Genomic DNA, 25,689 nt, shown 5'->3' on the forward strand with positions numbered 1-25,689 from the left:
CAGATTTGGGATTGTACTTTGGGACTGACTCAAGTAAAGTAAAGGCACATTTACTGACTATTGGCACAGATTAAGTATTTGTCCTTGTGCAGACCTCTGACAGTCACAGTTCGCTGCTCTACTACTCCGGGCCACCTCCCTTCATATGTTGGTATGCCACAGAAGGATACCACATATTACAATTCATTTTTGAATTAAATTTATATTTAAGATAAGCAACTGTGACAACTTCTGCACTGCCTAATGTCTCTGCCCAGTGTTAGAACACTACAGGTCGTGGCAGTCAGTTGTCAGCCGATGATGGCCTAAGAAGCCACAACAGGGACAGTGATTAAATAAAAAAATTGAGCAGAACAGCAAGAAAGTGCTTCTTTTTTTGTTCTAATTGAAAAAATTAATTAAAAGTGAAAAAAGTTCTTTTTATTCTTTACATGTGGATCAGTGAGTAAATGTCAAACTGCAAATCCAATGGTCAGGCGTCAAGCGGTGCAAGATTTTTTTCTGACTCATCACTTCCTTGATAACTGAAAATAATTTGTAAACATGAAAGCAGCCAGTTTGCAAAAAGGTCTGGAGTCCACTTTAAACTGTAGGCCCACCTTGTAACTGGCTGGATAAGTAGTCAGTTTAAAGAGCTAGAGAATACCGTCTCCAAGAGCACTAAGCCAAGTAGAGCACTGTGTGTGTTCAAACAAACTTTCAGGTTAATGTCAGCTTTAGCTTTACCTTAACTTTACATAAAGAAAGTGGGATTGATTAGTAGATTAGCATTTCAGTGTGTTTTATGGTGGACCAGGAGATGAATTCAAGAGACCACTAATTTCTGGTACTTTGTGTAATTTATATTTATTTAGAATCTGCATTGTACTTAATACTTCAAAGAACAATGAGTACTTTTCATCATATTAGGAGAAAAACGGCTCCTCTTCGTCTTTCCCTGGCCTTATCCTGTATCTTCACAGGGTCAGCATGTTAACATGTGTTTTGCAATGTTAGTGGTAGATGATGGGCGGATGCCCTTTCTGTTGCCACAGCTATCCAGGCAAGCATGAGGAAAACAGCTATTTTCACACAGGACACTGTCCCTTCTACTATACCACTATCCTGCTGTTTTTAACTAATAATCCAAACAAAGCATTTATACAGTTGTACACAGATTGCTATCAGCTACCTATGGCCAAGTCAGAATGATGCAAATATTAGTTACGTGAAGTTTACATTCCGGAGTTTAAATATCATGAATATCAGAAGTGGCTAATGTGGTATTCTTTTTCGTTCTTTTTGAATATCGTATGTACCCGACCTTACGAGATTCCCCCCCCCCCTCCCCCCCTCAATTTGTCATTACATAAAAACAAAATTACATTGACGTATTACATTCGCTGTGAAGCACTGGTCTCTGACGTCAACATTTTTACGTTGTGTAATAGGATAACATACCGGTCTTCTTACATATGCAGACTAGGTTTTGGAAGCAACACGCAGATTTGACAATTTCGGGAAGGTGCGATGAACTGCAGCGGCACTTGGGGAGGGTAGATGCAACGAGTTTAAATTTTAACTCGGTAGGTGTGGGCAAGATGCGAAATTCGTCATACTGCCAGCTGTGTGAATGCGTCCTGCGTGCATACCTTGGTGTATATGAACCTACACCACGTTCGAACTGCAGTTCTGCCGAATCCAAGTGCAGTCAGAACTGAACTGACCTTACAGATGGACGAATATTAAGCAATAGTATACACCTCTAAAGCAAACAAATTAATTATAAAATAAATATGTTCGCATATAACAAGCAAAACTCGGAACAACAAATAGAACACGAGGTTCAATCTTATTGCTACAACTTTGTTGATTTTCAACTTTGGCGACTAATGATGAAGCGCTGTGTTGTGGTCAGAGGTTTACCGATTCAACGGTAGGGAGCTGTGAAAATATCATTTTGCCATTAGTTTTGCTTAATGCTGTGAGAACAGTAAACTGGAACGACTGATAATGGAAGCAAATCACAGCTGTGACTATGGTGCGAAACGTGGATCTATGAGTTTACAGCTCACAACTAGTTCACGGAGACAATACGACACTAATTTTAAGTTAATAGATATTCATTACGCACAGATCACGAAGGATTGTGCAAGACAAAGAAAATTTGATATCACAGAAGTTAATATTCAAAGGTGGCGTCAGATGAACAATAAATTACTAATCTCCAGTTGTGCATGACAAACATTTAGGGGACCAGACCGGATGTACATGAATCGTAAGCCGGCCGCGGTGGTCTCGCGGTTCTAGGCGCGCAGTCCGGAACCGTGCGACTGCTACGGTCGCAGGTTCGAATCCTGCCTCAGGCATGGATGTGTGTGATGTCCTTAGGTTAGTTAGGTTTAAGTAGTTCTAAGTTCTAGGGGACTGATGACCACAGCAGTTGAGTCCCATAGTGCTCAGAGCCATTTGAACATGAATCGTAGCCGTAGGTTGCTCAATGCATGCAAGGGAAATGATGTCCCGATTATTTGAGAAATTATCCAAAGAAAGCGCTGCAGATAAGGAGCAATTTTCCAACTTTATGCATCGCGGAAGACAAAGCAAGTACAGGGTTATTACAAATGATTGAAGCGATTTCACAGCTCTACAATAACTTTATTATTTGAGATATTTTCACAATGCTTTGCACACACATACAAAAACTCAAAAAGTTTTTTTAGGCATTCACAAATGTTCGATATGTGCCCCTTTAGTGATTCGGCAGACATCAAGCCGATAGTCAAGTTCCTCCCACACTTGGCGCAGCATGTCCCCATCAATGAGTTCAAAAGCGTCGTTGATGCGAGCTCGCAGTTCTGGCACGTTTCTTGGTAAAGGAGGTTTAAACATTGAATCTTTCACATAACCCTACAAAAAGAAATCGCATGGGGTTAAGTTGGGAGAGCGTGGAGGCCATGACATGAATTGCTGATGATGATCTCCACCACGACCGATCCATCGGTTTTCCAATCTCCTGTTTAAGAAATGCCGAACATCATGATGGAAGTGCGGTGGAGCACCATCCTGTTGAAAGATGAAGTCGGCGCTGTCGGTCTCCAGTTGTGGCATGTGCCAATTTTCCAGCATGTCCAGATACACGTGTCCTGTAACGTTTTTTTCGCAGAAGAAAAAGGGGCCGAAAACTTTAAACCGTGAGGCATCCAGAAGCTTTAAACTGCGCATACCATCGCCGAATGGAGTTAGCAGTTGGTGGATCTTTGTTGAACTTCGTCCTGAAGTGTCATTGCACTGTTATGACTGACTGATGTGAGTGCATTTAAAGCACGACATACGGTTTCTCGGCTCCTGTCGCCATTTTGTCTCACTGCGCTCTCGAGCGCTCTGGCGGGACTAACCTGAAGTGCGGCTTCAGCCGAACAAATCTTTATGAGTTTTTCTACGTATCTGTAGTGTGTCGTGACCATATGTCAATGAGTGGAGCTACAGTGAATTTATGAAATCGCTTCAATCATTTGTAATAGCCCTGTACGTATTCGGGTGACATCACTGAAGAGATTACATGACGACGCAAAACAAGAGGCAGTGTACGAAGCTCCCACACAGTTGTAGTAGGGTGGGCGCGCATACCTCAGTCAATCACGCATCGCCTCAGTGTAGTCACAGTGTCGCAGCTGTATAGAACGCTACTGTTTCACCTGCTGCTGTTTGCGCTTCGCAGTTGAAAGCTGGCTACAGCGCTAGCAGCTCTCGGGCATCTTATGCCGATTCAACTACAGATTAGCAACTTTCTGCGGCATTTGTCGATAACTACTGGAGTATCTAAGAAAACACCACAACTCTTTATAGTAGTCAGTCTTAAGTTTTGTAGGCAGATCTTTAGATTTTTTTATTGGTTAGTCAGTATACAGGGTGTCCAGAAAAGAACTCCCTGGTTTCAAAATTAAATATCTCGAAAACAAAGATCGATAGAGGAATGCAGTAAACGGTATGTTTATTGTGAAAGCTGTAAGAAATTTATACAGCAGTTTGAAAAAATAGTTACAAAAACTGCTAACAGATGGCGCTGTAATCGCCATACGTAATGCCTAGTATAAATAATGATCCGAAGGCCAGAGCGATCAGTTCCACTATTGAAACGTGAAAGGAGTTTAGCGTACCGAAGGAAGAGATTAAAACCATGTACTCCATTGAACAACGCGTTTTTCTGGTGCTAGAGTACCACAGGTTAGAAGAGAGTCCTATGGCAACAAGGCGAAGTTTTCAAGCACGATTTAATGTTCCAAAAGGACCCGATGCGAAAACAATTCGTCCGCTCTTCGCAAAATTTCAACGAACAGGCAGCGTAACCGATGATCTAGTGGGGCATGTTGGCCGCAAGCAAACCGCAGTTACGCCTGAAAATATCGCCACAGTTTCTGGAATTATTCAGCGAAATCCAATGTCATCCGTCCGTAGAATTGCATCTGAGACTGGTTTGAAGCGTTCCAGCACGCAGAAATACTGAGAAAGAGCCTACACATGTTTCCATTCAAAATTCAAACGCACCAGGCTATACCCGTACGAGCTGTGCAACAAAGGGTTGCCTTTGCTAATCAGATGCTCACAATGATTGATAGTCAAGGATTTGATGTTGGCTGCATCTGGTTTACAGATGAAGCACACTTCCACCTGAATGGATACGTGAATAAGCAGAACTGGCGATTTTGGGGTTCCGAAAAGCCATATTGGTGTGAAGCGAAACCCCAGTATTCTCCTAAAGTTACTGTGTCGGCTGCAGTATGCATTATTGGCCCTTTTTTCATTCGAGAAACGGTCACTGGTGCACGTTACGTTGCAATTTTGGAACAATTTGTCGCCACACAGCAAGCGTTAGAGGATCGACCAGGTACTGAAATCTGAATGGTTTATGCAAGATGGAACCCGACCACATCGGACCGAACAAGTGTTTCGCTTTCTTGAGGAATACTTCGGGAATCGAGTCATTGCTTTGGAATATCCCAAATTTACTGGTGGAGGCATGGATTGGCCTCCATATTCGCCGGATTTGACTCCCTGTGACTTGAAGCACCCCGCCACGCTGGACGACCATGAATCGGCGATCTCTGTGGCATGTGAATCCATTTCGGTTGAGACATTACGAAATGTGATGGCGAATTTCATTCTTCGTTTGCGCCACCTCTGTAGTGCCAATGGTGAACATTTTGAAAACATTGAGATGTGATTGTTTGCAAAGACTGTTTTCATACGATTATTTCACTTATGTATGCTGTTATGAGCTGTACAGCGTACAGCGCCATCTGTTAGCAGCTTTTGTAACTATTATTTCAAACTGCTGTATAAATTTCTTACAGCTTTCACAGTAAACATACCGTTTACTGCATTCCTCTATCGATCTTTGTTTTCGAGATATTTAATTTTGAAATCAGGGAGCCCTTTTCTGGGCACTCTGTATGTTAAAAATTCGTCGAGAGTCTTTTCAAAGAATGGGAGTTATTTTGCTGCAGCCCCGTAGCTCGCACGTCTTACACAGCCGCATTTAACCTGCAGTTGCGCTGCCCTCTCTGCCGCAAGGAGCTGGATGATGAAGCATCTCTTGTGGTTCCCTTTTTAGGTACTCCACGTCGACGTCTGCTCGTAGATAGGTATCGTTGGTAGGTTTTCCGGCTTTATTTCCCGACGTGACAGCGACGGCTCCCCGATGAGGTGCGGGCCTTGTGTTTTGCTATTACTGCGAGTCTTGTAAATATCACTTTTATTTAGTAATTTGCCCGGCTGAAACTCTCCCCTTTTATGATTAAGACAGCCTGCGCCACCTTTCGGAGAGAGTGGGGACGTTAAAGAGTCACATAAGTTCATATTAAGCAGTCCGTAAAACATGTAAACGTTCACTTCAGTTAGCGTGTTAGTTCCGCTAGATGGTGTTGAGTTTCTGCTGAATAGCTTTGGTTCCGTAAAACCTTAACTGATTAGTACTAGGTAAATGAAATAAGTACAACATTCTTGTATTTCACTTTCACTCTATATTCAAGGATTAAGATGGTGTTGGATGATGGTCTATTTAAAAGGTTCCTAGTCTGTAGGAATCTAAATAGTCCGCAAATGCCGACATGCATGCGCTCTACGTCCAGTTTCGCAACTAACGGCACACGACACTTTCAAAAGTCCACACGTTTATATCTGAATACCGGTACCCCTGAATTCACTCGTATCAGCAGATAATTTGAGTTTCTGTCGTCTATATGTCCGTAAAGTTCCAATCTAGCACTAAAGTCCTAAAATCCCCTTAATACTCCGTTGCTACCAACAGTCAGAGATCGTACACTACATCACTCTTAATCTCCGTAACATTCTATCGTGAATCTTAACACGATAAAATCCAATCTAATTATTGTCTCGCTGACTGACACGGGTTCCCCGCCCTTTAACGAAACAATCAAGGATAAAAGGCGGCAATAATGACGATCAGACCTTTTTATAGGTTTTTCATCACAAGAGTTTAACGTCACTGCCTTCCCCATGACGGAGCTTCCGTGGCTTTGCTGTACTTAGACGTTAAACTACTTGCTGATATACTATAATTTTGATCTGCGGTTAGCGAACTCGGATTCTACACTATTTTCCCCTCTAAAAATTCTATTCTTAATTTTAAATTATTCTTTCTATAGCTTTTATCACTGTAATCTGAACTGAGGTGTTACAATGATTACACTCTATCGTACCAGCCGAACAACAAAATGCAGAACTCGCTTTATATCTGATGTATAAAATCATATGGCGTAGGTACACTGTGTCAGAAGACAAATCGCTAGGCACTCTGAAGGGATGTGTTTTTACATCAAGACTGAGCTAGTGCGATGTTCAAAGAAGCTGAAAGCCCGACAATGTTTGCAAACTTTATATGGATACTAAAACTTTTGTGTGTCAATTCATGTCAGCCATTGGCATATGGATTTTCTGGAACGTCGTCAGGTCAATAGGCGCTATATAATGGATTGTGGAAGGATACTCACGGCCGTCATCGTGGCCCATGCCGATGTTGTGGCCGATCATATGGGCCATGGTGCCGGCCAGAAGGTGCGGCTCGTAAGTGTTGACATCGACGCTGATTCCCACAGACTTGGCCGTGCAAACCGTGTCCGGCACCGCCATGCCAGACTCACCGCCCTGGAACGTCTCGCCCCTGCAACAAATTCATTTCAACACTGCAGTACTAGGGGATTAAGGCACACTTCTGATATTCTTTATGTAATGTTCTCCTCCCAGAGTGCTCAACAACCAAAGGCGGTTATCTATTCAGAAAGAAACAAAACATTCAGTTCTGCACACCTATAGCTTACACACCAATGATACACACAGAGGAAGGATGGGCATAGTGGCCAGTGGCTGTTACTGTACTGTACGGTGCTGCTACACAGCGGCGGACGTGTCAACTATTCCATTGGTACGCCATCTCAGACGTGTTGAAGGTGGAAGCTGTTCTGATCACTTGTTTAAAAGTTATTGAATATTTTCGTGTTTTTCAATGTCCTGACGTAAGGCAAGTGTATTTAATTAACTATTATAACCAAACTTTCATTCATAAGACAGGCAACTGACAGTAACATCTTAAAAGTGTTGTATTTAGGCTACAAAATGACGTGTCTGTGTAACGCATTGCTCGATTCGTTTAGCTGTTGGTGTGGCAAATATGTAATGATGGCGAAGAGGGCAAAGTAGCCACGTCTGTGACCACTATGCCCGACAGTGACCACTTTGCCTAACATAAAGTAAAATATATTTTCATTGAAAAATGATAGTATTGTGTATTGTTTACAAAACTATTGAGGGTTTCAAACAGTCAACCCAGCCCACTGCCTCATTGCAGTGATTTACTTAGCATCTCCAAGACCAATAGACCCTATACTTTTGCTTTAAGCCCACAGGATATTGTTCCAATCCCTAAAGCAAATATTATAAAACGAGAAAATAAACCAAAAAAAGGAACAGCTCCAGTTTTGACCTCAAGCCCTTTCAAGATGGAGCTAGTAGCAACAAAAGCAGAAAAAGTAGAAAAGACTTACGAAAATGAAGCTGGAACTGAAAAAAGAAAAACAGAGTAAGAAGAGAAACAAAGGAAGCAAAGAAAAAGTTGAAGGAAAGCAGAAAACGAAATCAAAATGAGCGAAGTGTGCCTTGTTTAATGACTCAGGCAGTGACTTGAGTGATACTGATTGCTTTTGCTTTGGGGACTTAGATTCCAAGTCAGGGAATAATGAAGGACGGATAAGATGTTCGGGCTGTTTATGATGCGCACATGATGCTTGTGCCGGGTGTGAAGAAGACAATGACTTTATTTGTGACGTTTGTAAATAAACTCAGTGTGAAACTTTCTTTTTCTACGATGGTAATAATGTTTTTATTTTGAAAATACACTTTCATTTAGTATACAATTTCAGTTTAAATTTTATATTTTATATCGGGCAAAGTGGCTACCTCATGGGCACTTTGCCCAATCCCGAAGGGCAAAGTGGCCATTTGGTATATTTTACCGAGATAAAGTCAAAATAAAAATTGCCTTATGTAGCTAAATATGTAGGACATCGTATGTTAATATATAGCATATTTCTTATTTATTCTCTTCAAGATAAAAAAATATTCCTTAGCATGGCCACTTTGTCCACATTTTCCCTAATATATATTCAGGAAATAATAACTAGAGTGGAAACTTCAAGAACATAAGATGTCCATGTTTATGATAATTTAAAGTGGAAAAAACTCCTTCTTGAGCTCATAACGCAACTGGGTTCAACCACATTTACACTGCGAATCATTGCAAAACATTCAAAGAGACAAATCAGTAAGTTGATATACGAGGGCAGTTCAATAAGTAATGCAACACATTTTTTTCTGAAACAGGGGTTGTTTTATTCAGCATTGAAATACACCAGGTTATTCCCCAATCTTTTAGCTACACAACACTATTTTTCAACGTAATCTCCATTCAATGCTACGGCCTTACGCCACCTTGAAATGAGGGCCTGTATGCCTGCACAGTACCATTCCACTGGTCGATGTCGGAGCCAACGTCGTACTGCATCAATAACTTCTTCATCATCCGCGTAGTGCCTCCCACGGATTGCGTCCTTCATTGGGCCAAACATATGGAAATCCGACGGTGCGAGATCGGGGCTGTAGGGTGCATGAGGAAGAACAGTCCACTGAAGTCTTGTGAGCTCCTCTCGGGTGCGAAGACTTGTGTGAGGTCTTGCGTTGTCATGAAGAAGGAGAAGTTCGTTCAGATTTTTGTGCCTACGAACACGCTGAAGTCGTTTCTTCAATTTCTGAAGAGTAGCACAATACACTTCAGAGTTGATCGTTTGACCATGGGGAAGGACATCGAACAGAATAACCCCTCAGTGTCACAGAAGACTGTAACCATGACTTTACCGGCTGAGGGTATGGCTTTAAACTTTTTCTTGGTAGGGGAGTGGGTGTGGCGCCACTCCATTGATTGCCGTTTTGTTTCAGGTTCGAAGTGATGAACCCATGTTTCATCGTCTGTAACAATCTTTGACAAGAAATTGTCACCCTCAGCCACATGACGAGCAAGCAATTCCGCACAGATGGTTCTCCTTTGCTCTTTATGGTGTTCGGTTAGACAACGAGGGACCCAGCGGGAACAAACCTTTGAATATCCCAACTGGTGAACAATTGTGACAGCACTACCAACAGAGATGTCAAGTTGAGCACTGAGCTGTTTGATGGTGATCCGTCGATCATCTCGAACGATTGTGTTCGCACGCTCCGCCATTGCAGGAGTCACAGCTGTGCACGGCCGGCCCGCACGCGGGAGATCAGACAGTCTTGCTTGGCCTTGCGGCGATGATGACACACGCTTTGCCCAACGACTCACCGTGCTTTTGTCCACTGCCAGATCACCGTAGACATTCTGCAAGCGCCTATGAATATCTGAGATGCCCTGGTTTTCCGCCAAAAGAAACTCGACCACTGCCCGTTGTTTGCAACGCACATCCGTTACAGACGCCATTTTAACAGCTCCGTACAGCTCTGCCACCTGTCGGAAGTCAATGAAACTATACGAGACGAAGCGGGAATGTTTGAAAATATTCCACAAGAAATTTCCGGTTTTTTCAACCAAAATTGGCCGAGAAAAAAAATGTGTTGCATTACTTATTGAACTGCCCTCGTATTTTGCGTACTTTTTTTCATTCAATAATGTAGTATGGATAATGTTCTCGTCGCGCGATGAGATGTCAGTTGTCAGAGATCTGACCCTGTGGGCATTTGCAACACGAGTAACGAAGTGAAGGTGTCAAACCTATAACAAGCATCTGCTCCAGGCAGAACTGACGGAAGAACAGGACTTCATAGCCAAAGTATTTCGGAGCAGCGAGAGCCAGTAAAATTGCATTTTGGGGCACCTCCAAACTGACGACTTAAGGCTATCTGTGTTGTCAGTCGTGTTGGATGTTTTGAAATGACGGAGTCATGCCCGTTTGTAACAGACTTTGGGACCAAGAGGGACTCTTTTATTGTTCCTTATCATAAATATTTGGCCGTTTTTTCCGAATATGTCGCGATTTCCGAGGATGCCGTTAGGCCGAGCCTGAGAGGACAGTTTGAATTGCTGCAATTGAAACGAGCAGCAGTGATATTTATATCCTTCGCTGTCACAAATATTTAGCTCTCTGAGAAGAGGAGGAGAGAGCAGAATTTGTGCATACACGAAGTGAGGTGCTTCTTACGTCACTTCCGTTTGGAGCACATGGGTGTTGTAGGGTTAACGTCCTGTGTGACACAGTCCTTGCGGAAAGCATTAGCAGCTTCATTATTAGCGTGGTAAGTGGACCAATGTTGCCAGTTCAGGCGGTTAGAAAGTCGCCTAATCCAAAAGACCACAATACACTGACGGAAAACGAAAGTGTTAAACCATGAACACCTTGACCGAATAATAGCAAACTGATAAGCCAGTATTTCATCATCAGGTCGTGCTCTTGCAGTTAGTGGGGGCCCTGGTTCGGTTCCCGACAGGATCGGGGATTTGCCCCCACTCGGGACTGTGTGTGTGTGTGTGTGTGTGTGTTGTCCTCAATCATCATTTCATCATCGCTGACGCACAAGTCTCTGAAGTGGCGTGAAATAAAAAGACTTGCAACAGGCGGTCAAACTCTCCAGAAAGTGACTCCCAGCCATATCCAAATTTCGTTTCCTATTTTTCCATATCTGTGTTGTGTGTTGATTAAAATTTCATCCTTATTCTTAGTATTTTCAATCATGAAAAATGCCATTCCTACAGACAGAGAATGGTCTGAGTACATTATTGAAGGGCGCCTATATGATAGTTTGCAGTGGGAGGGATGGGGAGGGGCTAGACCGGGGCATTTTAATATTTTGGGAGCTGAATGGCGATTAGTAAGTAGCCGTAAAGAGTTCCAGTTCAGACCCTGTTAAAACTTGCGTAATACCGATGTTTAAATCATTTTCTCGAAATAAAAATACTTGATTACACCGTATGTTTTCCCTTCCCTCACCACTGAGATTGGACCCCCTTTGCTACTGTGTGTTTATTCGAGCTTTTCAGGTGGAGATCGCAACACAGAAGGAGCAGAGGATTTGCAGCCTGTCGCTACCTCCCGGACCTTGAGAAAGATCTAATCATTGCCATAAGGGACATGGAACCATCATACAAGCAAATTGCACTGACAGATTCAACTCCTGGAATCATGTGTGCAGATTGTTGACTAGAGGTTGGGCGTTGCTGCCTCTAGATCACGAAGTCCCGGGTTCGATTCCCAGTTGGGTGTGAGATTTTAGGGTTCTGGTTATTCGTGTGGTCCTATTTACTTCATCTCATCTTCATCACAAGGACGCAAAAGTGCAATAGGTGAACGAGGAATGGTTACGAGACAGACTCAATATAATTGTATTGTAAGACGAATAGGCTGCGGCACTGGAAGGAGGACTACACCATGAGAAGATAGTAAGATTGTTTGTGCGATATTGTCCAGTGATCGCGGTGTCATACAAAAGTCGGCAACTTGCATCGATACCATAGAAGTTAGCGATTCACGCTACACCAACTAATGGAAGGCATTGGGGGTGCCACACTCTTGCTCCCAACTCCACAGCGCGGCCACACGTAGACCGATATACAGCCGAGCAGAGGAAGGCTCTGCCCAGTTCGTGACCTCCGATCAAGAAGACAACATCGTCCAGTTAGAGCTCATGTGTTACTTATGTCCTAGATGGAACCGTACTTCTGAACACTGAGAACTTTATACTTCAGAGAAGAATTTGGTAAATGTGTGTGTCAAGCGATGCTTTAATATTCAAAGACCGCTGCAAATATTCGTTCGTTCTTGTGGCGATGGTCTGTACAAAGATAAAAAAAATTACTTATCATTTTTGTAAAAAGTCAACTAATAATTATGAAGATAGTAACTGTTCTCGAAAGAACAGATACCATTGATGACCGTGCAGCTTCTCTAGAACAAATTATAATTAAATGAAACCCTCAGCTGCCGAGAGGTGTTGTTGATAAATCTCGATGGGGACAGCTGAAAATGTGTGCCCCGACTGGGACTCGAACCCGGCATCTCCTGCTTACATGGCAAACGCTCTATCCATCTTTCGGTTTTTTTTTTTCGATATATTTCGTTGCGTTTGGTCTAGGCGGACGTCACAATACATCCGTCCAAGCTGATTGTTGATACCTAGACTCAGTTTTTTTATTACAAAGAGCACGCAGCCCTCTGACCGAACACGCTGAGCTACCGTGCCGGCAGTCCATCTGAGCCACCGAGAACACGGGTGAACAGCGCGACTGCAGGGACTTATCCCTTGCACGCTTCCCGTGAGACCCAAATTCCCAACTGTCCACAATCTACATACGTAATGTTCGTAATAGATGTTTGCCCATCCACTCATTACTCGCGCCAACTAAGATGACGATTCCCGTAAGAGTTTCACGGTCATCAATGGTATTTTCTTTCGAGAACATATACAGGGTTATTACAAATGATTGAAGCGATTTCACAGCTCTACAATAACTTTATTATTTGAGATATTTTCACAATGCTTTGCACACACATACAAAAACTCAAAAAGTTTTTTTAGGCATTGACAAATGTTCGATATGTGCCCCTTTAGTGATTCGGCAGACATCAAGCCGATAGTCAAGTTCCTCCCACACTCGGCGCAGCATGTCCCCATCAATGAGTTCGAAAGCGTCGTTGATGCGAGCTCGCAGTTCTGGCACGTTTCTTGGTAGAGGAGGTTTAAACACTGAATCTTTCACATAACCCCACAAAAAGAAATCGCATGGGGTTAAGTCGGGAGAGCGTGGAGGCCATGACACGAATTGCTGATCATGATCTCCACCACGACCGATCCATCGGTTTTCCAATCTCCTGTTTACGAAATGCTGAACATCATGATGGAAGTGCGGTGGAGCACCATCCTGTTGAAAGATGAAGTCTGCGCTGTCGGTCTCCAGTTGTGGCATGAGCCAATTTTCCAGCATGTTCAGATACACGTGTTCTGTAACGTTTTTTTCGCAGAAGAAAAAGGGGCCGTAAACTTTAAACCGTTAACTTTTGGTGAATTTCGAATTTGCTGCACGAATGCGTGAGGATTCTCTACCGCCCAGATTCGCACATTGTGTCTGTTCACTTCACCATTAAGAAAAAATGTTGCTTCATCACTGAAAACAAGTTTCGCACTGAACGCATCCTCTTCCATGAGCTGTTGCAACCGCGCCGAAAATTCAAAGTGTTTGACTTTGTCATAGGATGCCAGGGCTTGTAGCAATTGTAAACGGTAAGGCTTCTGCTTTAGCCTTTTCCGTAAGATTTTCCAAACCGTCGGCTGTGGTACGTTTAGCTCCCTGCTTGCTTTATTCGTCGACTTCCGCGGGCTACGCGTGAAACTTGCCCGCACGCGTTCAACCGTTTCTTCGCTCACTGCAGGCCGACCCGTTGATTTACCCTTACAGAGGCATCCAGAAGTTTTAAACTGCGCATATCATCGCCGAATGGAGTTAGCAGTTGGTGGATCTTTGTTGAACTTCGTCCTGAAGTGTCGTTGCACTGTTATGACTGACTGCTGTGAGTGCATTTCAAGCACGACATACGCTTTCTCGGCTCCTGTCGCCATTTTGTCTCACTGGGCTCTCGAGTGCTCTGGCGGCAGAAACCTGAAGCGCGGCTTCAGCCGAACAAAACTTTATGAGTTTTTCTACGTATCTGTAGTGTGTCGTGACCATATGTCAATGAATGGAGCTATAGTGAATTTATGAAATCGCTTCAATCATTTGTAATAGCCCTGTATATAGTTAAAGCCTACCCAGCCATTGACCTTCGTCTGTGCGAATGCGCACCGGTTGCCCAAACTCTTACGGGAATCGTCATCTTAGTTGGCGCGAGTTATGAGTGGATGGGCAAATATCTATTAATAACATTACGTACGTAGATTGTTGACAGTTGCGAATGTGGGTCCCACGGGAAGCGTGCAAGGGATAAGTCCCTGCAGTCGCGCTATTCATCTGTGCCGTTGGTGGCTCAGATTGAGAGAGCGTCTGCCATGTAAGCAGGAGATCCCGGGTTCGAGTCCCGGTCGGGGCACACATTTTCAGCTGTCCCCATCTAGGTATATTAACAACACCTGTCAGCAGCTGAGGGTTTCAATTAATTATCATTTGTTTCAACTAATATTTCCTATGTTGTAGTTCCGATAAATCATTTCCCAGAGCAATCGGAGGATCCACATTTATGATCGGACGATTGTACCATCAGGTAATAACAGTACGAGCGACTGTAACGAATGGACGGATGGCAACAGGTAAAATGCAGATAGAGGATACAGGCAGTGTAAAAGTCAGTAACTAATTACTGAAAGTTGCCATGAGATCTCGAGCTGCCGAGCCTTGTTAGATATCGAGATGCCTTGTTAGATCTCGATTTTCCATGCCTTGTTTACCACTTACACCATCCCACAGACAACAGAGACTTTTATGGTGTAGAACTGGGGTTAACTGAGACTGTCTCATATCGCTGTGTATATCAACGAATGTTGCTTCTGTTTATGACAGCAAGATTGATACCAACGTTTCCATAGACAAAATCGTGGAAGATCATAAGAGACAGTGCTTCTCCAGACACATACTTCTCGAATTCCTGAAATCACGTACACAAACCGTGGTCTGGAATTAAGCGTTGCTGCCTCTAGATATCGGGTTTGATTCCCAGTCGGGATGAGATTTTTGGGTGCTGAGTATTCGTCTTACCCTAATTATTTAACCTCATCTTCATCACAAAGACGCACAAGTCGCCGAATGGCCAAGTGCGGCTGGGCACCCCCAGACGGTGTCTCGCAGCCAATAATGCCATGCATTTTTCATTTTCCCTGGAAACATGGCGTAGAGAGCTATTGAATATGACAACAAGACTCATTTGGTAATTAATAAAGGCAGCCTGAATGCTCACAAATGTGTGAAGAGAATGGTAAAAGAAAGTAAAGTCGTATAGCATGAACGGCTGGAGGACCTGCAAGGGCAGGTTCAGCGGCTGAAAGGAAATGTTTCGCCTCTCCTCCGTGCTCACAAACACATTTTCTTTAAGAAATATGACAATGTGTATTTACGTGTATTCAACGATTCAAGGCCGTTGGCGCTATAATGGGAAACACTATTCTCTTTCCTTAATGACCAGATTATCATGTGGCATATTCCAGCAGGATAATGCAACTCTCCCACTCTGCAGTTAACACACAGACGCCTAGAGGAATGTACAGATCATTGCGTAGTATGCTTAGTCCCCTAATGTGTCACCCGTTGACCATGTCTGAGAAGCGATAGGAAGACATATGTTTTCGTACCAGCCACCAAACTTTATATGAACATACACAGCAAGTGATGGAAACAAAATTCGTCAAGATGACATTCAGAGGCTATTTACCCCATGCCACAACGAATATTTGTACTGTGGAGGTCACATTTCATACTGATAATACAATGAAGGCTTTCAGGACAGGATGTCATAGTTGCTAATGAGTCTTATGCGCTGTATGGCATTGGTCGAAGAGACTTTTCGGTTCCCGACGTTTCATTCAGAGCTGCGCTGGCCATCTTCGGAGGTGCTTCTGGCGACACTGAGTCTTGCCGAATGACGAGTCTGATGCCGGAGAGCGACATAAATACTGTGTAAAGTGGGCGCAGTCGGTTTTTACGGGATCAGCAAATACAATCTTTGTTGGAGATAATACTTAACTATTGATTCTCGCTACCAGAGCCACGGTTTGTATATAATTGAGTTTCATGGCTGCTTGTTTTTTGTTAGAGTCGTCACTATGCTTATATATTTCGATGGTTTCTCTATATCGTCGTGGATAACAGTCTGTCATCACGGTTTCGGAAAACTTCGTTCATGATTTCCTGACTGGAGAGAAAGCTCTGCTACAGCTGATTTTTTCATTTTCCCTAGTCGGCAAAAATTTTTATGTCCTTTCAGTCTTGTATTCATGCTTCTCTTGGTAGTTAAAATATAGGCCTTTCCACAGGTACACGGAGTCTCATATATTCCACTTGCTGACAGAGAAGGGCGTTTGTCCTTTATCGATCGGAGTGCTTGACATATTTGGTTAGTTGGTCTAAACACCGGTCTGATGTCACGTTTCTGCAAAATCATGCCGACTTGATCAGTTACTTTCTTGATACAAGGGAGAGAAACTGTGTTCTTTCATCGCTGTGTTTAATCGTTGTCCTTTTTCCCAGTGTTATTCGGTCGCAGAACCCTATTCATTCCTTTGGCCTGAATAGCCATTCTTTTCGAAAACCTGCTTCAGATATTTTAATTCAGCGTCGAGGTGTTCCAGCGTGCAGATCGTTTTATCTGTGTCACCAAGACTTTTAATGACACCTCTCTTTTGTTGCGGATGATGGTTGGAGTTTTTATGCAAATATCTGTTCGTTTGAAACTTCCTGACAGATTTAAACTGTGTGCCGGACCGAGACTCGAACTCGGGAACTTTGCCTTCCAGGAGTGCTAGTTCTGCAAGGTTTGCAGAAGAGCTTCTGTGAAGTTTGGAAGGTAGGAGACGAGGTACTGGCAGAATTGAAGCTGTGAGGAGAAGTCGTGAGTCGTGCTTAGGTAGCTGAGTTGGTAGAGCACTTGCCCGCGAAAGGCAAAGGTCCCGTGTTCGAGTCTCGGTCCGGCACACAGTTTTAATCTGCCAGGAAGTTTCATATCACCGCACATTTCGCTGCAGAGTGAAAATCTCAACCTGTTCGTATGTCTAACTTTCCAAAAAACGTTATGTTTCAACCTTCCATCAGCCTGTCTCATAATCAAAAAATCCAGGAAGATTTTTGCGTTATTTTTTACCGTCTCCATGTAAACTGTATTTTTGGTTTAAAACTATTCAAACAACAAAAGAATCCTTCTAAAGCTTTTTTACCATGAGATCAAACCACGAACATATCATCGACATACCGATACCATCGACATGGTTCCTTATTTGCAGTTTCTAGAGCTGTCTGTTCGAATTTTGCGGAAACCAAAATATTATCTATTATGACAAGCTATTATCCACGAATATATAAAAAGCTATCGGAATATATAAGCATAGTGATAATTTTACAGAAAAGAATAAGCCATGAAACTGAATTACATATGGCCAGTGGCTCTGTAGAATCGATAGATAGGTTTTTATCCTTGGCGGGCGACAATCGATAGTTAAGTTTCATATCTGGCAAAGAATTTTTCTACTGAACACTTGTAAACTCGGCCACGCCTACTTTACGCAGTAATTATATGGCTTTCCGACGTCCGACTCGTCAGTTAGCAAGACTCAACGTCGTCAGGAGCACCTCCGTAGATGTCCAGCGCAGGTCTGACGAAACCGCAGGAACCGAAAAGTTTCTTCGACCACGACCATACAGCCCGGAAAACTCACAAGCAGCTACACCTCATACTGATGGTGATGATGGACATCAGGTACTATTGTAATGAAAGTTTAATAATTTAAACCTCTTGTATAAAGAATAACTCCATAAAGAGAGATAAACATCAGGCTGATGCTTCATGGCTTAACACTTTCTATTTCCTTTAGTATGCATGGGAAGAGAAATTGGTGTCTTACACGTAAAGAACGATGTGACTCCACTAAAACCTCCTTACTGTAAGCAAGCGCTAACTTCTTTTAAGCTATACGTCTCTAAAAGTTACTTTTTGTAGGCAAAATCGAAGACCAGTTTGCGACTTACGTGAGAAGCTGCGTAGTGTCCTTGTCGACCTTGAAGATGTTGCGGGACGTGTAGTCGTTGAAGTTGAGCAAAGCGCGGCTGATGTCTTGGCCCTTGTCGATAGGGGCTTGGTTCGTTCCCTGCCAGGTTTCGATGTACACGACGGACACCCTCGTGTTCAGCGTCCGAAAGTACTGAAACAAAACGACGTTCATTGAGCAACGGCTCTCCGATATGCAAACAGATTTAAAGAAAAAGCAACAGTTTCAACATAAAACAGCTGTATATTACATGATAACTACTACTTCATCACAGGCTTTAGACTTGAAGAGGCCTGAATTATCGCTTAGCTGAACACACGATTCATCGAACATTTGTGGCATGTTAAAATCACGTGCAGGATCGGATTAGAATAAAAGCATTTATTGCTGCCTGGTCCAGTATTTCATAAAACACCCGAAGTGGCCAGTGTCATGTACTCGCCCAAACAGAGTGCACATGTACCATTTTGTCAAATACATCCACATCACGTTCGTACTATTATAAAATTCAATGATCTCAGGTTTATTTGTGGTCTGGTCAACATCAGGAGCACTATGCATTGTAAACAGAAGAACAACAGATTTTCCCTTTTTAGGAGTGAAGGAGACAAGTGTTTTTTCTGATGAAAAGCAAATTCCGACGATAGCACTTTCTTCTTTCTGCTGGGTAGGAAACTTCGTGGGTTTTCCGCCTTATCTTTCCTCAACGTACCGACAATTGTCAAATTCTCTTTCAGCAACATGTCTGTCAAAGGTATAGATGTGAACCAATTGCCACAAGTGATATTTCGACCTATCCCACGAATATTTCTGGACAGAGTTTTCATATAGTATGTTGGCAGACTTTCATTTGTGTTTCTGTTCTCCTTCCCAACGTATGGAATAGCATCTATCATATAATATATTCTGTCGTCATACATTGTGATTATTATGATGCCATATTTATCTGGTTTCGAAGCAATGTAAACACAGATTGGGCATTTGCCACGAAATCCTAAAAGCTGCTCGTCGATTGTTTCATGCATACGAGGAGAATAACCGAGCAGCAGTTACTAACAAAAGCTGCCCAGAGCTCACGAATAGGTGAAAATTTATCGTCATTATTGCTCTTGGTCTTATCATCAAATCTGAGACAATTTAGAAGAAATCTGAACCTCATTTGAGACACAATACATTTGTGCACAGATGAGCCACACCACATTTCTTCAATGTTGAGATGACCATCTTTTCTGATTCCTGGCATATAAAGCAGTTCCATTAGTACACATATTTTTTCCTTGTCCGTATCACCAAGAAACCTCTGGTCAGCATACGTACATTTTTTTCTTTGGATCTTCTCATTTGTATGAGCTACAACCATATCAACTATTCTTGTATCTAATAATATTTCGTGGGCTTCTACCGCCAGGTCAATGTTTTGAACAAAGCTAACAGCTTCACGAATTTTTACGGTGTTTCTACGTTGGTTTTTACCTTTCTTAGGCCGCATTTTAGACCATAACAATCCATTCTTACCCTTGATTGTGTTTGCTGATGATACCTCCTCCTCGTCACCATCACTATCTTCTGACGTCGTAGCTCCAAACTCAGAAGTATTGTATTTCCAAATTATCTTCCTCGCTCGAAATTAAGTTATTTTCACTGCAATCGTTGTTGTCTTCCTCCAAAACACTTCTCACAAAGTCCTAAAACCTTGGATCATTCACATTTACAGATTACGTATGAAATCTAGCAAATATATTTCACCTACGAAAATGGTAACAGGTGTGACCTATAACCCCAAGAACTATTCGATCTCAAGTAGCAGCTGAACACAATTGACCAGCAGCATGACAGACCAGTGACTGATTTATACAACAATGACGAAAGAATACACAAGCCTGCCGGAAAAATACCATTGTTGCCAACTTAACAGAAGAAACAAACTATCGCTGTGGTGACGCATCACCCTTGTTACCATCGGAGGGAAGTTCGATCATTCATGCCCTGACCCCATTTTGTCTGTTTGCCATTTGAATAACAATTATAGACTTTCATCGTGGCCAGGGCTCGACATCTTCTGAATAGACATTGTATTGACAGATTTATAAATCTTTTGTATCTGTATATATTCCTACATTCAAATCTACTGTTAGCAGCTGACGCCGCTACTACAGCAACAAAATTATGTATTATTTTTACTGGTTGATATTAGGCATAGAATAAATTAATATACGAGTCCTCTGTTTACGAAGATTATCTGTCCCTCGCTCCTGTATCCACTAAAGGATCACACAGAGTGCAACAGAAACTGAAGGAGATTAACTCACCAGGTCGGCAATGTTGGCGACTTGGATGGCGTCGTGGACGACTTCTGAGCGCATGCTGCCATTCCTCTTCTCGAACTGCAATTGAACAAGCCAAATCTCATATAAAATGCTATATATTATTGGGCAAACATGTGCCTTGAAAAAAAAGAAAAGCAATTGGGGTTTTTAACAAATATAGAGAACTGCACATCTCTCTATGGGTCCTCTGTAACCACACATGAAAATAATTCATATTGGTTGCTACTCAATGTGAAATTGGAAAAATGTAGCCTTTGTCATTATCTTGAAAGGCAAAACAATTGTATTATCATTCCCCTCAGAACTGATTTTCACTCTGTAGCGGTTTGCGCTCTATTTTGAAACTTACAGGAAGATTAAAACTGTGAACCAGACCAAGAGTCGAATATGGAACATTTGCTTTCGACAGCCAACTGCTCTACCCATTGAACTTTTTAAAAATTTGTTTGTATGTAGGAAGCGCTAATGGGCTCAGCCACTTAAAAAAAACTTAAAATTATGCTCAAATACACTGAGCAACAACGTCATAAAAATGTTGATACAAAGCGTAACTGCCGGCCGAAGTGGCCGTGCGGTTAAAGGCGCTGCAGTCTGGAACCGCAAGACCGCTACGGTCGCAGGTTCGAATCCTGCCTCGGGCATGGATGTTTGTGATGTCCTTAGGTTAGTTAGGTTTAACTAGTTCTAAGTTCTAGGGGACTAATGACCTCAGCAGTTGAGTCCCATAGTGCTCAGAGCCATTTGAACCAACAAAGCGTAACTGTTGTTAACAAAGCTTTCAAATTTTTACATTAAGAAAAGACTTAGAAAAAAAAAGAAAAAGAAAAAGTGACACTAACACTGCGCATTTTGAATCCACAACAACATAGCGATAACAGGATAAACTGATTTTTACCTCCTCCTGGAGAATATTTTCTCTGTGCTATGTTGGTATACTGTTTGAATTGATTTTAGATATGAATCAGAGAAATTAAACAGCAAGATTGCAACATTTACACGGTGCTAGGGGTATAAGTGCAGAATGGCGATAATTGGTACCTTAATACGCACCCACTTCAATGCGTTAGTTGTTTTTTCTCTGATTCTAACGGTCTTCCCGAAAACACGTCACAAAATTTAGTACCTCATGTTTTCTGCACGGACGTACCTGCACCGCTAAGTGGACTATACCTATCGGCATAGACTAACCGTTCTGCGTCCACGTGTCCACACTTCAACCCCTGACCAGCTACCCAGAGGAAAATAAGCATTAATGGCTTGCTCTTTGGGTCTTCAGTGTAAATCACATTTTTTATGAGATCATTTACAAGTTATGTTCCATTGCGGCTTCTGTGAACTGTGATAACTCTGTGCCACACAGAGAGTATTTGCTCTGCAATGCTAACAAAGTTCGCCTAAATATCGTTTGTCGATGTAAGCGGTTCACCGAAACTGTTGAACAACCAGAACGCTAAGTCTGACAGTTATTCGTTACAGATCGTATTAATGGTATTCTAGCTTACTTAGCGCTGCCCGATCCTCTTTTATATTCTTTTCACTGATTTTTAGTTCAAGAAGATTGTTTCTATACATTATTTTTTCCTAACATGTCTGTAGGCATTTGTGTGAAGTTTTCATGCATGCTTTAATGTTGAACCCATTCAGACACACGAGCGCGCTCATTTTCTTCGATAGAATGCCGCAACGTTAGATTTTTCGTATCCTACGCTAAGCAAAAAGTAGAGGCGGCTTTCTTAACTGGTTGTCGCGGCATTTTACTGAGTAACATTTTCATGCGGAGAAGGTGGGGAATTATATTCCACAGATAGGTCCAACGTTTATAGGCTTATACGCCACTCACTACTTTTACGCGAGCTGTAATAAATTATAATTAATTTCGAGAAATATGAATAAGAACACACGGGTCACGTGGTCCGTTTCAGCGTATACACTGACGGAGAGACTTATCATTCGTAAATAATGATTTTTCACTGCTATGTGACGGGTAGTCTTGGCGTCCCCATATGGATGGACATATTAAACAATGTAAAATGTTAAATGCTTCACATTAACGAACATTACGTGTGACAGCTGGATATTTTTGACACGCGTTACGATGAAAATGCGATAAACGCTGTTTGAGAATAATTGGAAAAGAATTTTCATTATCTAGGTAAAGAATAAACGAAGGGCTGTAATGTCTGTGAATAGTACATTGTGTAACAAATTCTAAGGTCTTCTTCGTGAAATTATGAATGTAATCGGACATTAAATAATTTCTTCTCTGGATGTATCCGAAAGCAGACGCTTATTACTTTGTTGTATACAGGTCTGCACTGTGAGAAATAAGAATAATATATTTATTAAACAATACTTCTGTGGTTATTTATGTAAAAACAGCACTCTCCATGTTAAATATTTATATATTTTCAGATTTTGCTTAAGATTGCAGCTTCGAAAAATAACATCGCTGGCGCGCAACGATATGCCCCCATTACGCGGTAAGTCAAAATTTCCCTAAATTATAAGACAGGCGCCCAGCTCCCCGTAAAGTAAATTATTTGCTCTGACTGTTGGCATATTAATGAATAAGAGTAACACAATTTAAAGTCACTTTTCAGTTTCGTAATGAATGTTTCCGCACTAGGCTGTGGCTTGTACTTAGGTAACGACAGAAATATTTTTACTAAGAATTTTATTCATTAACCTTATTCGTGGCCGTAAAGCAACAATAATAATACAGCAAAATTTACATTCAGTGATTGTGATCTCAGTTAACAGAAGGAATTATTAAATAATTTTTCATTTTTTTGTTCTTGCAAAAGTACATGCATATACGAAACGCATAAACATTTATTTTAAAAAGTAAAAAGAGAGAAATATTTAACAGCAGAGGGATAGTGTAAGTCTTCGTGTCTTGAGTAATGCTAACTATTTTGCTCAGCTAACGGTTCAATACCACAGTGAATAAAATTAATGAAATTAAATTGTATTACTTATATCCTTCACATATTATATTAAAGCAAAATACCACATTAAAATATAATTGCGTAGTCCTGAATATGTACTAAAAAGAACGCGATGTCGATAAACTGTGTTTGTATGAAGTGCTCATCGCCTACAACTCTTTCACGCGTCACGGCCAGTGTTGGTTTACTATTTTCGACTTTGATTTATGTCTATATTTAATACATTTTCGATTTGCGAGCTGAGAATGGTTTACAATGTGGAAGTACCGACAACGGCTCTCTCGGAAATTGCCTGTAGCTTCAAATGTATTCAGGCGGTGGTATAAACGCACGTGCGCAGATAGCGAGAGAAGTGCAACAGTATCCATTTAGTTAATCTACATCGGCGCCAAACTTGAGACAAATGTCCTTTTAATGGCCAGGAGGGTCTGACCGTTACTCTGGTCATAAATTGAAGCAGTTCTAACTGACGATAAACAAGCAGGGGGACAGTTAAACGTCGTTCAAAAGTGCCTGCAGAGCCATAAATCTGTACCGTTTACTATCTCCTCGTCGAATAAGCAAATCGATTTCTGTCCCGTAACTGAGGTGCCGCTACTGATAACGCCCGGTGGAAAAGCGAGAACGTTGCAGCATTCTGCGTCACTGCGCGGCGGAGTAACTTGCGTCACAGCGCCGAAACAGTAGAGTAACGCACTGCGCCAGGTAATGGTATTGTAATAACGACATGGCGCACGCGAAACGGGATTACCTGACCAGCGCGAACAATTTGCGAACATTTAACGAGAAATCCGAATAATCACTAACAAAAAGCAGGCACTCATGCAGAGGACTATTAATAGCATTATTCTGTGAGCGCTGCCTCGTTTTGCCGTTTTTTATTTCTCCGCAGAATTTCGAATATTCGGATAAATACGCTGTTTTGAAATCATTTTTGCCTCTTACATTACAAATGTTATGATTTAAGCTACGTTCCTACTCTGAAACTAAATTTATAAGCGCCATCGTATCAGCCGAAATCTCAAAAGGACATAGACCTCAACCTGAAATGTTTCTCTTCTGTTTGTATTTTTTACAAAAACTGGGAAACAACAATGCTAATGAAGTTCATAATTATGACATTATGCACGCTTCGAAAACAAAATACAGGGCGTTTCGGTACAAGGGCGTAGCGTGGGCAGAAACCCTCCTCAACGAAACAAAAATCACCGAGTGTTCTAGCATGCTGCTCCGCTAAACATAACGGAATTTTATTTCAGTATCAGCTTGAAAACCTGGATATGTAATTGATACTGACTAGCATCTACTGCACACAGAGCTATTTGTCATGAAATCTCAATATTATGTTTTTCCGTCATCACGAAACTGGGTGTGGACTGTCAGTTGTCAGCTGTTGATGTCTGTGACCACTCGCAACCGGAGCATTAGTATCATGTTTGTACATAGCATTGCTTTTATGTTTGACGTGACGACTACTAGTGAATTTCACGACAATGATATACATACATCTGATGTGAACCCACTTAACTACTGCTGAAAAAGGTGATGTAATGTTATAAAGCGTAAGTCCCATCCTATTGCAGATTCGAAGATGGCAACATAGTATTGGCGAAGCCAGTTTTCCAATAAATGTTTTACTGTGATCTTGGCGTTTCAAATTTTCTTTAGAAAATTACTGGTTATTTCTGTATATAAAACTTAGAGTGTTTTATAAATACCTGGTCAAAAATTATATGAAAATAATGTCTAACAAATGTGTTGTGAAAATAAACGTAACCTGTGTTCAGAAAACTTACAAGGATGAAGCCAGATGACGTCTTCGACGACCGCCCAAATTCTGACAGGCCAATGCCTCATTTTCAAGATACAAATGCGATGAGAGAAAGTTGCGCAAAGAAATTCAAACCCTCGGTAGGCGAGTAATGGCGACCAAGAATCATAATACCGCATATGTAGAGAGACAACACACATACACACCACGAACAACCAGCGCCGCCTGCCGCAGTGACCGAGCGGCTCTAGGCGCGTCAGTTTCCAACCGCGCGACCTCTACGGTCGCAGGCCCGAATCCTGCCTCGGGCATGGATGTGTGTGGTGTCCTTAGGTTAGTTAGGTTTAAGTAGTTCTAAGTTCTAGGGGACTAATGACCTCAG

General features: G+C 42.0%; 1 protein-coding gene across 1 annotated transcript in view; it reads right to left on the reverse strand.

The window, feature by feature from the left end:
- Window positions 1-25,689, reverse strand: part of LOC126473271 (disintegrin and metalloproteinase domain-containing protein 22) — a 1,075,530-nt gene that overhangs the window by 185,971 nt on the left and 863,870 nt on the right. Inside the window, exons 8-10 of the mRNA XM_050100225.1 lie at window positions 20,571-20,645; window positions 18,242-18,414; window positions 6,993-7,162 (exon numbers count right to left, since the gene is read on the reverse strand). Of these exons, the coding sequence (XP_049956182.1) occupies window positions 6,993-7,162; window positions 18,242-18,414; window positions 20,571-20,645 (418 nt within the window). The remainder of the gene's footprint in view (window positions 1-6,992; window positions 7,163-18,241; window positions 18,415-20,570; window positions 20,646-25,689) is intronic.

The sequence above is a fragment of the Schistocerca serialis genome, chromosome 4 (genome assembly GCF_023864345.2).
Source record: "Schistocerca serialis cubense isolate TAMUIC-IGC-003099 chromosome 4, iqSchSeri2.2, whole genome shotgun sequence".
Classification (NCBI taxonomy): Eukaryota; Metazoa; Arthropoda; class Insecta; order Orthoptera; family Acrididae; genus Schistocerca; species Schistocerca serialis.